Source organism: Spea bombifrons, chromosome 5 (assembly GCF_027358695.1).
Source record: "Spea bombifrons isolate aSpeBom1 chromosome 5, aSpeBom1.2.pri, whole genome shotgun sequence".
NCBI classification, from domain to species: Eukaryota; Metazoa; Chordata; class Amphibia; order Anura; family Pelobatidae; genus Spea; species Spea bombifrons.
Window position 1 is genome coordinate 16,096,819 of NC_071091.1, and position 14,961 is coordinate 16,111,779.

Consider the following 14,961-nt stretch of genomic DNA (forward strand, 5'->3'; position numbering starts at 1 on the left):
ATGTAACAAAAAATGTGCAACAAGACACTCTTTAGTTTTAAAGGGACACTCCAGATATCATAAGCAGATATTAATCAGAGAGCTGTTGCCTAAATCTCCACTTCCATTAGATTATACATTATACAGGGCCAGCTAGGCCCTTCTAGCTGGAGGAACCTCCCAGTGATGGCCCTTTCATAATGACTGGTGAAGTGACAGGCGAAACTCTAACTTTAGTGACTAGACCCGAACGTCTTTAAGATAACTCTTACTGGTATCGATTCTAAACCCATGTTGTTATATACTGGTGGTAAATGTTGTATGCACTGCTTATAATATAGGGTGACACGCGCTTTATTTACCCCTCCCAGGCAGATATGTCAGTATACAAGCCCGTATATATATATAATATATATAATATATATAATATATATATATATATAATATATATAAGTCTGTTCCACGTGTTGCCTTTGTGTCTCATTACACCAGACACCATAGTGACCGCCCAGCGCTCAGCTCCCATTGTCACACATGTCTATGAGGCCACGCCCACAGGCGGTCTCTCCCTGACCGGGTCGTCGCTTCTCTGACGTCACAGGGGAGCGCCGAATGTTTACGTGGAGATGGGGGAGTGCGGCTGCTGCTACTCTACCTAACGCTCCGCTTTGCTGCTTGTCTCTGTTATAGATATGGAGGAAGAGGATCAAGAGAGGAAGAGGAAGGTGGAAGCCGGCAAGGCTAAGGTAATGTCACGCGGGAGAAATGATTGTTAGTCGTGTCACAGCCTGACAACTGTGTCAGTGCATCCGTATGACAGCATGTGCCGTGATGCTGGTACGCTGATCACCATCTCCCAGTTGTTTCCTAGGACTGCATGTATGACCGTCTATCCCCGTGTTCATCCTGTGTGTAGTCATCAAAGCCCTGCATCACCGTGATGCATAGTGTGTGCGGTGCAGTTTATATGCCGTGTGCATGCCGGTTGTTTACGTTTCAGTGCATGCATCTGTGTCACTCCATTCTCTTGTGTGCAGATGTCGCCGCTTGCTTTTGCGAAGGCGTCTGCGTCTCCTGTGGTGACATATCCACAATATGCCAGCACCTGTTGAGGCTCAGATTGTTTGTATGCCTGTTGACGCTTCTGTCACACAATGCCAGCTTCTTTGTGAGCGTGACAGGTGGCAGACATGATGGTCTGTAACCGTCGGTGACACAACTCATATTTTATGGAAAGTAGGACAAATCACGTTATAATGAACCCAGGATAAAACTACAGGATCGACAGGGAAAATGCCCTCTGTACCAAAGAGGCTTTTAGCCTAGTGACTACTCGTGACTACCAGATGAATATTCTAAAATAAAAAGACCCGACTTCATGCCAATTCATGTTAGCTGCACCAGAAATAAAATCAGTGCTGTGATACTTGCATTTCTCTCTGAACTTTGCTTATTGTTGTAAAATTGTCCATTTAAAAAAAATATTAGGCACATATAGACTCTTTATGTGCTAAAGCTCATATATATATGTATGTTATAAATATATATATATACTTCTTTGTGTCCCATGTGTATAACTGTAGGAAAAGCTTTGTGATATTTCTATATCGTAAGAACATGTTACCGTATTTATTCTATGCTGCAGGGTCACCAGCACTATACATAGTTAAACAATACATTCCCAAACTTTACGTTTTATCAATGTCCTTTTTTATTAGATGGTATAACTACTGGAGACAATCATACCTATATGCTAGCCCTGGCAGATTGTGATTTGGGTACAATTTCCTTCTTATTTTGAAATGCATTGTAATTGGGAGGGTTGTGATTGCAAGTATGTTTCTGCAGCGGACTAGTTTTGCGGTATGGGGCATGCTGGACCTGGTTCTCTTCATCCTCTGTGCTTTACTGGTAACCATCTGATCCAAATGTATAAAGTTGTGGTACAGTTGGGAAGTAGTGTTCAGTATAACTTACTAGTCTAAGACAAGGTATGGCAAACATCAAGGTATAAAGTAGAAATACAACTCCTATGATCTTTAGCCTTTCGTTGTCAAATGTTGGCACATGATGAAGGAACACCTGGTGGGTACCCCTGGTCTACTCATCAATGCCTGACATGATCAGCACCATAGAAAGCACATTCACAGGTAACTCATTTCTGTGGATGTACTTGTTAGCCCCATGTTGTCGCTAGACTACAATACCTAGCATGCCAGATATTAACTAGAGTAACTGTAGTGGTCCAAGCTTTCTGAATAGTTGCTGTAAGTAACTAAAGCCCAACGTCTCTCCTTTAAAAGTCACAAGTACTCTTTACCCATCCTGTGCGGTAAAACCATGTTGTGTTTAGGAAGCATGGCTGGGTGGTCTGCTTCTATTTGCAGGTTTATATACCTTAATTGTATCACATAGTGTCCTACATATATTCGGAGTCCAAGCCTCACAAATGATTTTATGTTCAGCCGCCTTTATAAATGCCCCACCGTCATCATAGCCTCTACAGCTTGCATGCATTTCTATTGAATGTGCTCGTCACTCAGCAGAAAGCATTTTAAGGTCTCATACCCTTCCCCGACTACTTGCAGAAAGTAGAGCCAGGCCATATCCGCTATTCTTTATAGACTTTCTGCAACGGCTGATGCGTTACTTATTATATGTAGTAACTAAACACTCCCAACGAAAACGCTGTCTGCATTTCCTCTCTCATATTATGTTACAGGACCCCCTGGGCAGCCATAGCCTTTAAACCTGCCCCGGGCCAGTCAGCCCACCGGAAACCTCTCAGTATCTAATAAAGCCATCCATCCCAGGTTTTCTCCGTCATCTTGGTGTCCAGTAGGCTATGGCGTAGCTGTGCTAACTGTGTCATTTTAGGCACTTCCCGAGTTTTTAAATAGTGTAACATCTGGCTGTTATTTGCAATAATAGAAATGTCAGGGAGAGTCAGGTGTTCTTTATAAAAGCCATGGAGCTACAGGTTGCTACTTTCGCTTCTAAGGCCCCATAATCGACCTTCACCATAAAGGCAACATTAACTCAAGTAGCTAGGAGGAAATAGCTACTCGTAAAATGATTTGTCTTTTTAACATGGCTACCAGACAGGTGATTACTTTAAACTACACTGTGTGCGGTGATTACTTTAAACTACACTCTTCAGTCAGGCCGCCATCGGGGGTAAGCCCGGTACTAGTGTGCTGAGCCCATAAGGTGAGAGTGGGAAGCTCGGGCCCTCCTGCTTTTTCCAAAGGCTTGCCGAAGCATCCATGTCCATTAGGTGACCCCCCCCCCCAGTAGCAGACATCCCCCCCCCCGGTCATACCATACATAATTGCTCCAAGATTCCAGCATTCTGAGGGCCCCCCAGCAATTGTTCCAGGGCCTTGGCGTTCTAATGGATTCGTAGCTCTTATCTGTCCCATGAAGCGCTGATCTGATTGGGTCTCACGATGTGTGCCATTCATCCTCCCTCACTGACACTTCCTGCTGAGAAGTGATGTAATTTCCGGGTGCACAGCAGAGTGATTGAACTACAGACCACAAAGAACATACAGGAGGTGGAGGACGTACTGTGTATATGTATGTGTATTTGTGTGCATATGGATGTGTGGGTTGCAGAATAGCATTTAGAAAGAGAATGTAAAAGAAAAAAGTGAGGACAATATCAGCAAATGAGGTGGGAAAAAGAGAATAGCCTTTGGAGCTATTCATATAACGCCTGCTTATTTTCTGTAGTTATTAATCATAGTGCAATATTAAATGCTGACATTTTATTTATTGTGCGCAAACAATATGAAACCGCGTAATATTGGCTGGCATTTATTGAAATTTAAAAAGAAATGCATTCATGGTTTTCATTCCCGTCTTTCAGCTGCTTTTAGTCGCTTAGCATGTTGTCCAAGTTCCAGTAGTTATGAATACCAGCTCGGGAGAAGTTCTTGGCAGCAGAAAAGTCTTACTAAACATTTGCTATTTTTGAGCTACAGAATAGGGAGTGCGTTGTACAGAAGTACATTCCCTGCTGGAAAAGTAACTCGTCGCAGAGTAGCTGAATCAATTGTTTGCCTACAGATTTGGTGACGTGCCCAGGAGGCCAGAAGATTTCTTAATGAAAGCCGGCGTGACGCAAACCCCCCCTTTTTTTCTTTGTAAATTAACCTGTATCTCAACTTCCACATTCTTCCAAAGGAACTACGTGTTTCCAGATTAACACAGTCATGGTTTGTGGCAGAAATAATTCAAAAGAGGCAAATCTGCTTTGATTATATATATGTATATATATACCGTATTTGCTCGATTATAAGACGAGGTTTTTTCCAGAGCAAATGCTCTGAAAAATACCCCTCGTCTTATAATCGGGGTCGTCTTCTAATCAGACCCCAAAAAAATGGCTGGGGCCATGCTGCTTACCGGTCGCGAGCAGCGTCTCTTCCGTTAGAAGCAGGAGGACAGGAAGCTTGTAGCTTCCTCACAGAACTCTATCTCCCCCTCCCTCCTCTGGGGGCGGGGCCAGAGAAGTTGCTGGTACAGCCGGTCCCCTGCAGAAGTCTTCGAGTGAGAGATCTGCAGTTCAGGTAAGGGGGTGGGGGAGGGTTTTTGGGTAAGTATGTGTGATTAATGTGTGAAGTATGTGTGATTAATGGAATGAATGAGTATTTAAATGTTTGTGTGTGATAGCATGGATGTGTAAGGGGGGGTGGGGGTTGTAGCATGGCATAGGGAGGCTGTAATCCCACTACTATCATCCCCAGGTTCCAGCATGTACTGGCTGCCTTGGCTTGATAGGAGTGTGATTGCTGTTAGCAGCAATCACACTCCTATCAAGCCAAGGCAGCCAGTACATGCTGGGTTAAAAGGCATATCATGGGGCTGAGTGGCATATAGGGGGTTAAAATGCATTTCTGGACCTCCAGAAATGCATTTTAACCCCCTATATGCCACTCAGCCCCATGATATGCATATATACCTCCAGAAATGCATTTTAACCCCCTATATGCCACTCAGCCCCATGATATGCCTTTTAACCCCCTATATGCCAGAGTGGCATATAGGGGTATAAGGCATATCATGGGGCAGAGTGGCAAATAGGGGGGGTATAAAGCATTTCTGGGGGCAGAGTGGCATAACTGGGGGGGGCAGGTTGGCAAATAAAAGGAAATTTAAAAAATATATTTACATGAATTAATATTTACTGGTAAAACTTTTTTTCCTATAGGGTCGTCTTATATTCAGGCTTTTTGTTTTTTTCCTAAATTAATATTTTGATTTTGGGGGGTCGTCTTATAATCGGGGTCGTCTTATAATCGAGCAAATACGGTATATATGTATATATATATATATGTATATATGTATATATATATATATGTGTATATATATATATATATATATATGTGTATATATATATATATATATATATATATGTGTATATATGTATATATATATATGTGTATATATGTATATATATATATATATGTGTATATATATATATATATATATATATATGTGTATATATAATGTATCCATAGATCAGCGCACTCGCATCAAATGGGTAATAAATTGTCAAAACTATGGTTTTTATTAAGGCTACTTAAAAACACTTAAAAGATTTTTTTTTTAACTAGCTGTAATAAAATATATAGTTTTGAGAGTTTATTACCCATTTGATGTGAGTGTGCTGTGGGTTGTGTACAACTTTGGTCTTCAGCAGCACCTTATAATTAATGTGAGTACACCCCTCAAATTTTTGTAAATATTTTATTGTATATTTTCATGTGACAACACTGAAGAAATGACACTCTGCTACAATGTAAAGTGTACAGCCTGTATAACAGTGTAAACTTGCTGTCCCCTCAAAATAACTCAACACACAGCCATTAATGTCTAAACCTTGGCAACAAAAGTGAGTACACCCCTAACTGGAAATGTCTGAATTGGGCCTAATTAGCCATTTCCCCTCCCTGGTGTCATGTGACTCGTTAGTGTTACAAGATCTCAGGTGTGAATGGGGAGCAGGTGTGTAGAATTTGGTGTTATCGCTCTCACACTCTCTCATACTGGTTACTGGAAGTTCAACATGGCACCTCATGGCAAAGAACTCTCTGAGGATCTGAAAAAAAGAATTATTGCTCTATATAAAGATGGCCTAGGCTATAAGAAGATTGCCAAGGCCCTGAAATTGAGCTGCAGCACGGTGGCCAAGACCATACAGCGGTTTCACAGGACAGGTTCCACTCAGAACAGGCCTCGCCATGGTCGACCAAAGAAGTTGAGTGCACGTACTCAGCGTCATATCCAGAGGTTGTCTTTGGGAAATAGATGTATGAGTGCTGCCAGCATTGCTACAGAGGTTAAATCACTGAGGGGGTCAGCCTGTCCGTGCTCAGACCATACGCTGCACACTGCATCAAATTGGCCTGCATGGTCTATCGTCCCAGAAGATGATGTACAAGAAAGCCCGCAAACAGTTTGCTGAAGACAAGCAGACTAAGGACAGGGATTACTGGAACCATGTCCTGTGGTCTGAGGAGACCAAGATAACCTTATTTGGTTCAGATGGTGTCAAGCGTGTGTGTCGGCAACCAGGTGAGGAGTGCTATGACAAGTTTTCTTGCCTACAGTCAGGCATGGTGGGAGTGTCATGGTCTGGGCCTGCATGAGTGCTGCCGGCACTGGGGAGCTACAATTCATTGAGGGAACCGTGAAAGCCAACATGTACTGTGACTTTGCAGAGCATGATCCCCTCCCTTCGGAGACTGGGTCACAGGGCAGTATTCCAACATAACGACCCAAAACACGCCTCCAAGACGACCACTGCCTTGCTAAAGAATCTGAGGAAACAGGTGATGGACTGACCAAGCATGTCTCCAGACCTAAACCCTATTGGGCATCTGTGGGGCATCCTCAAACTGAAAGTGGGGGAGCGCAAAGTCTCTAACATCCACCAGCTCCGTGATGTCGTCATGGAGGAGTGAAAGAGGACTCCAGTGGCAACCTGTGAAGCTCTGGTGAACTCCATGCCCAAGAGGGTTAAAGCAGTGCTGGAAAATAATGGTGGCCACACAAAATATTGACACTTTGGGCCCAATTTAGACATTTCCACTTAGGAGGGTACTCACTTTTGTTGCCAAGGTTTAGACATCAATGGCTGTTTGTTGAGTTATTTTGAGGGAACAGCAGATTTACACTGTTATACAGGCTGTACACTTTACAATGTGGCAGAGTGTTATTTCTTCAGTGTTGTCACATGCATGATATATTAGAAAAATATTTACAAAAATGTGAGGGGTGTACTCACTTTTTTGAGATACTGTGTGTATGTGTGTGTATATATTTATTGCGGTTAAAGTCCACCTTATTTGTATACAGTGGGGCCGGCTGAAATTCTTTTTCCTCCTTGTTGTTGAGCAGCATTTTTGAGAGAGAACTTTATGGAAGGAAATTGAACAGAGTTGCTTAATAATGCTACAGAATCTGCCGGCTCTATAAATAAATGTAATGTATCATCTCCAGACCAATTCTACCCCAGTTAAAAATCATAAAAGGCCAAGCTACATGTAGGTTTGATAATCTGCTTATTCTAAAAAGTCTATGGTTCGTCCGCTTGTGCCTCCTAGCCATGCGCTTCGCTGTCTTGGTAATGACCAGACTAATCCGTAAACAGATTTATTCAATAACGGGTATGTAGCTCTAATGAAAAAAACCCACTTCTGTGTCTCTTCTTCTGATCATTTAAGTGTATGTTTTGCTGAAAATAGAGTAGACGCTGTCTGGCTATTTCAATCATGTCTGGATGTTACCAAGTTCATGTCTGCTCTGTGAATTTAACTTGAAATGCTTTAGAAATTCCTTTTTGCAGTTGTTCTCCCCGACAATCTTGGCTTGTACTCTCCCAATTAGATGATATCCGTGTCCAGCGGTTCTCAGCCCGGTTCACGAGGCACACGAGCGTTGCGGTATTTACTAACGGCCACATTCTATTCCGACACAGACATTCATAAAACCTGATCACTCTTCCGGGGATTTTTACCTTTTACTAGAATACATGTGGTTTTAGATTTGTGATCTCTTACGTTGAATGGCCTGTTCTCTTAGGGGTGGGGGGGGCAGAAGACTTGGCATGATGGGAGTTCACAGGCGCTTATCACCGGCAAGGCATCAGAGGCTCTCTGGGATATTGGAAAAACACGGCTATGAATATCTTAACCTCAAGAGCTCAATCTCAGCTGGCTGTTTCCATCAGTAACCCACGGAAGTTTTGTCTCCAGAGAGGAAACGTTTTCAGAAACAAGCAAATTCGTCACTGCTTTGTACGATAACATTGTACGATAACACTGTGACTGTCATCTATCCCCAAATCATACTTTTATCTTTTAATACGTGTTAGAGTCCATTTTGCATGGACTTCCATGCAATTTAGTGCATACATGTATTATTTAGTTATTACATGCTGCATGCAGTAAAATTCTTAAGAATTAAGTATGTTTATACAAGAAAATAGGAGTGGATTCGCTTTTTTTCTTTAGCCATATTGTTGGGCAATAAATCTGTTATTTGTTATTTGTTCTCCTGTGCTTCAAAGTTCACCGTATGATCTTTAAAATATGCAGGATTTACTTAGTGATGAGTGTTGGAGAACATATGGCTGTGTATGTATGTATATATGTATGTGTGTGTGTATGTGTGTGTATATATATATATATATATATTGGATATAAAATGATACTGTGTGTATATTCTAATTTTATTTGACTGTTCACTGCCAATTAACACGCTGCTGCTCCAATCCCTTTCTATTCATTACATTAAATTTTTAACATATTGTATCATGCCTTGAAGCAAATAAGCACAATGTTTCCCAGATTTTAGTTTTTTTAGGTCAGTTTACTAAATAAATGTGTAATGACATTTACAGAGAACATTTAGTATGTTGGTAACCAACCTTACATGCATAGCTTTGGACATCCATGAATATGAATCCTTACTTAGTTAAGCCAGCCCTTGCTGTCCCTTTGGAAGGGCATCCTAAACACGAGTGAGTTAAGAATGGCGGCATTTCGGGTTATCCAATATTATCAGCCACTTTGACTGAAGCCAAAATGTATTTTTCTGTAAAATTGTGATTTGCGTAGATTTGTTGTCCATTGTATAAAACGCTTTATTTTATTTATTTTTAAAATAATTTAAAAGTATGGTTTGTAGAAACGCATACAAACTTCTTCCACGTCTACTTCCGTCATTTGTCGAAATTGTGTGTGATAGGAGGTCAGATACAATATCTTGGTGAAGCGAACAGCTGTTGACCAAATGGTTCTGGCACCTGTGGCTGTAACAGGAGGCACAGAGGGCTGACAATGTGCGGTTTGTATGACGGAGCGATGATCTCTAGTAGAGTTCAGAGCTCCTAAATGATTCCAAATTTGCATCAAACATCAGAATTTGAAAATGTAACTCCGTTTCCAAATAAGCACACTATGGATAAATATTTCTCTGCACACATGTTTGAACATAGAATGAAAATAAAAATGAAACTTCCAAAATAATGTCCTTAAGTTGGAGCATTCATCTTGCCTGCAGAGCAAGGAACTGGAGATTACAGATCAGTGAAGTTGTTTATTTGTCTGGAGTCATTTAGGGCAACATCTTGTTATAAAACAAGATAAAAGAAAAATATAAAAGATAGTATTTCCTTCTAAATTCTGCCTGTAAACATGCAGTGACCCCTGTAGCCTTGTCAGCACTTTCATTCATTCATTCATACTTAGGTAGGGAGTCGGACAGCATTCCATGAAGGCTGCTGAAAGTTGGGTTTTGAAGATATCTTTGTCTAAATGCAGGTTTCACTTAAATTTGACTTGGCACCAGTTCAGAAACTGAAAAGTATACATATTCTATAGTTTGTATACATAATATGTACACGTTACTCCACATTATTTTTATTATATAAGCGTTTTTGTTTTGTGAATAAGTATACCTTTAGAAGTTTCACTGGATATTGCACCGGAAAAATATTTTTCTGATTTTGCTATGTTTTTTTTTTGTTTGTTTGTTTTTTTTTGTTAAGTTTAAACTATATATTATGATATAGTGGTCATTGGGATATTGAATTGCAAAAACATGTATTACTCCCATTAGAAATAATGACAATGTGTTACTAATGTTTTTGTATGGTTTCTTGAACCAAGTATTGTTTATATGCAGTCCATAAAAATATAATAAAATATAATATGTCCCCAAGCACAAGAAGACGAGGGCCAGTTGAAGTTCAGAATTACTATTCCTATTGATGCTTAGCCATGTTTTAGAGGAAAAAGAAGTTAGAAGACTCAACCAACATGAGGAAATGATGCAAAAGACACAGAGCTTGACCATTATCAACCGTTATATTCTGGCACAGAGATCCTGATCGTCATCAGGCTGTCACAGCCAAATACAGAAATTGTAGTTACTAAAAGACATTTAAATTTGCCCAGGTACTAAAAAACTAAAAATGGTCCAAAGGGAAAGTCCTCAAAACCATTTCAGGGGCAAACAGTGAGAACTCCATTCATGCCTTCTCCAGAGTCCCCATTTTACATGACAAGTAATCTTTGGTCCACTTTACCAACCAACTTCCAGTCACTTGATACCGGATGGATTCAGTGACACAAAAGTATATATTTTTTATAACGGTGACATCATAAAATACCTATGTAACCTCTGCAGACTGAGCCTATTCTAAAGAAATTGTGTTTAATGTTGTTTTTCTAGAGAATTTAGGTCTGTGATCATTGTTCGTGACTTGACTGTCTTACAGTCGCTGGGTGACCAGCTTGCTAATGATTTAAGAATACCGTATATAACAGGATTGGCACACTTGGGTTTTCATAGTAAATCACATACGCTCTGCCATGAGAAGTTTACAATCCGTTGGCATGTAACAGTGGAAGCCACTCTCCTCCAATACAGTTTGTTCTTCCTTGACGGTTATGTTTTGTTACAAGGTACGGTATACCTTTTTAGTTCACTGGATTGATTATTTATATATATATATTTGTGTCTGTTTAGCATGCATCATGTTCCTGAGTAGGGTTAATGCATATTTCCTGATTTGCTGTTGGGTATTGTGCCCTGGTTAATGTTTTATTATTATTTTCATGTTGAGCTTCATTTCAAGTTTTGCTGAAGGGATGCGTTAATGCATTTGATACTTGTGCTGTTTGATCCCCCTTTAATAAATGCGTGGAGGGATTCTGCAATTCTTCACCTGTAATACCCCCCAAGCCCCTGGGCATGCAGGACATGATTATGTCCTGGTCCTGGCTTATGTTTGGCCCAAACTACTGCAACACCTTTATCTTCCAAAACTATCCATTGAAAATGAAGGTTTAATAACTCGGTAGGATGCGACTTTCCCTTATCATGTGTAGATGACTTGATACGGCAATAAGTACTTGATCGTTTTTCGTTTCAGATAGAGCTGAAGTAGAACGCCTTCATAGGCAGTAAAATGTTACGGCAAAATGACGAAGCGCTGCTGTTGGCCAGTGCCATTTGGCATTCGTTTTCCATTGTGTGCTTTTGCGTATTAATATTATTTCGGTTTGGTCGTGGAGGAGTGTAATGTTCCAGAAGTGTTTTTTTAGTGTAATTTGCGCATTGAGCTTTTTTCAGAGGTTTTGAGCCGAGATCTATGCGGTTAAATGTTCCTGTTTCAGATCCAGTTCATGCTTTCATAGCTTTTGTATCAAATGAGATCTTGGCACATTTCGGATAATTGTAACTGCCAATCTCTAAATTTGATTTGGGGGATTAGCGTAAAGCTTTGTTTGAGAAATGGTCTTCTAGGCATTTTGTTAAATTGAACATGTCATTAATGGCTTAGGAGTCGGAAAGCTGTAAAAAATAGTTCTATCCCTTGGTTTCTGTCATTATGTGCTGTATTTCAGAGAAAGATTGTCACTATTAGGTTTATGAAGTTTGCTGTAGTATACTCTTGTTTCGCTGGCATTATTGTGGATAGTCCATGATAAAGACCTGTGATTGTATTGGTGGACCACCATATAATAATTGCTAATGACTATTAAATGATACAAGTAATATTTGCCATTCATTCCTGCATGCGGTCACCATTGAGGGAATCATGGTGCTTCTTTACAATGCATTCTTGCTAATTTTGACATGCAGTCACCATAGGAAATATATCATCTAAAGAGAGTAGATGCTTGGAAAATTACTAAGGTGTCCTTGGAAGATGCCAATGCCTACTGACATTTTTGTGGGTTTGTCTTTTTGATACAGAAAGAAATTTATTATTATTATTTTTTTTCCTACACAGCTTGCCCAGTTCAGGCAACGGAAAGGACAGACTGACAGCCAGAATTCAACAAAAAAGGCCAAGAAGAAGAAAAGTTCGTCTGGCTCCAAAAAACTTGAACCCTGTGAAGATGTTCCCGAAGCCAACTTATCACAGAGTGATGAGGCTCACTCACAGAGCACTAGTGCGGCTGCCACCACCGCCGAGTTCACCATCATGAGAACCGTGCCTCATGGTGAAATTATAAAACATGACCAGACCTATACAATAGAAGTAAGTGGTTCTACAAATTGCATGTTAAGACATGGCACCCTGTTCCTTTAGGGTTCTACATGAATAGTAGCTGGAGTGGTAGCTGGAGGTTAATGTATGCAATCAGCAGTAGGACTGCAACTAAAGATTATTTTCGTAATCGATTAGTTGGCCGATTATTTTTTTTCGATTAATCGTATAAAAAACAATAGGCAAGTTGTTCACTTATTTTAAATCATTTAATGAACAAACTGGGTGTTAAAAACAAACATCAGAATAAAAAACGTAAAATTTACATTAACGTGTCATTGTTCTCTGCGCACACAACACTTATCTCTATCACAATGGCATTTAGCCTTCTTATTTTACTGACCTAATAATAAAAGCTATATTTAAAAAGGTACAAGACCCTATCTGACCCCAGACTTGCCATTCTGCCTCCCAGATATGCCTTATATGCCACTGTGCCCCCCCCCGATATGGCTTATATCCCCCAATATGCCACTGTGCTCGCCGAAATGCCTTATACCACCAGATATGCCACTCTGCCCCCCAGAAATGCTTTATTCCCCCTGATATGCCACTGTGCCCCACTGATATGCCTTATATCCACCTATATGCCGCTGTGCCCCCTGATATGCCTTATACCCCCAGATGTCACCCTGCCTCCCTGAAAATGCCTTTTACCCCCCCGATACACCACTCTGCCCCACCACCTTGCCCCCATGTTCCAGACTCCCTGGTGTCTAGTGGGGGGAGCCGGTGAAAGTCTGCTGCTGGCCGGCACTTTCGCTGGAGCTTCCGGAAGGTCATGTGACGCCGGTGTTCCATCATAGAAGCCCCGGTGGAAGTGAAGGGCAGTAGCAGAGTATCCTCCGCATTGCTGAAGGGGACCTGGATCCTCCTCTCTGACAGCCTACAGACGCCCACAGGCTGCCAGAAAGGAGGATCCAGGTCTCCTGCAGCGCTGCAGGGGATCTGGATTTTAGTGTTATAATCTCAACTCATTTTGCAGATGAGTAAAAGGTTTTTGTTTAAAAAGTGAGAAAAAGTTATTTTTTTTACAAAAAATCCCCATATCTTATCATTTTTTTTATAGTAAATTAGATGATATGATAAAATTAATGGTATCTAAAGAAAGCCCTGTTTGTCCTCAAAAAAACAATGTATAATATGTGTGGGAGCATGAAATGAGAGAGAAGAAAATCACAGCAACACTGAAAAATGTTAAAAGAGCCATTGTCCCACAATATACTACAAGTAAGAACCACTATTGTCCTTAAGGGGTTAAGTAAGATAACCATACCAAAGTTATTGATAATGATGTCCTAGCTTGTAACCTTATAGCTAAAGGGACACATTATCGTCAGCGATGCAATTGAAGATGTTTTGGTGAATGAAGAAAGTATACAGATAGAACTAGAAGATTCCCGGTAGTTATGCGGCTTTATTGCACCCAGGCAAGATCTGATATGAAAACCCTTTCATGAACTGCTGTCCAAAATGACTACGCTGATGTGTCTCTCAGTTCCTTTATATCACTCCCTTGCGTAAAATACAATCTCTCTCTCTCTGACCATTTCTCTTTTTATCCGTATTGAAGAAAAGTAGAATTTTATGATGTCTTGCCTTCTGGTGCTATTTTTTCAGAGATCTTACTAATAGAACAACCCAGGTGATCCAATGAAAAGAACGTTCTACCAGTAATAAGACAGTAATATACCGGGTATATACGAGATATATTAAACGGGGTTTGTTCTGTGCACCTAATGATGCAGAAAGTGCTGTACAGGGCTCTTTCTGTAATCCCAGAATGGAGTATTACCAGAGTTGATGCAATGTCAGTGTTTGCACTGCAACTCCGGGTCATTATGAAATTAAATCAGATTAGCAAAATTCAATATTCCTCAAAAGAAGAACACATATCATTCAAAGAGAATCATTTTGAATTTGTTTACTAGAGATACTAAAATATGGTGGTATTGTTTACCTCCCTTAACCCACAATGTAATATAATAACGCAAAAACCAACTGAAACCTGGATCTTGTGTTGATTGATGGCTTTTATACGCATTTTATTGAATTCTCGCTTTATCCGGTAAAGGGTTGTTTTAAGGTTGTGAATAATTTTTTTACCCTTTTCAATATAACAGCGCAAACTGGATTTCAATTCCCTCTTTCCCTCTCTTACCCACTAAAAGATTTTTAAGCTGTGGAGGAGCGAGCCAAGTAGAGTAAAAAGAAATCATACAAAGTTAATGGTTCAGTTAGCCTTAATTATTTTTTTCATTACATCCAGATCCTTGTATAGAAATAAAACATTGCTCAGTAGAATTTTCTTTAGTATAGATGTCACAGTGCTGAATGCAGACTCAGGTACCATGGGACCTCAGCCGTTTATCATTAGAAATGGCTGCAGTGGTCCCTTCTTACTCACT

General features: G+C 40.4%; 1 protein-coding gene across 1 annotated transcript in view; it reads left to right on the forward strand.

Annotated features, from left to right (window-relative positions):
* Positions 1-576: 576 nt before the first annotated feature.
* AKAP9 (A-kinase anchoring protein 9) overlaps positions 577-14,961 on the forward strand; it is a 91,128-nt gene continuing 76,743 nt past the window's right edge. The window contains exons 1-2 of the mRNA XM_053467674.1: positions 577-725; positions 12,293-12,544. Of these exons, the coding sequence (XP_053323649.1) occupies positions 672-725; positions 12,293-12,544 (306 nt within the window). The 5' untranslated portion in view covers positions 577-671. The remainder of the gene's footprint in view (positions 726-12,292; positions 12,545-14,961) is intronic.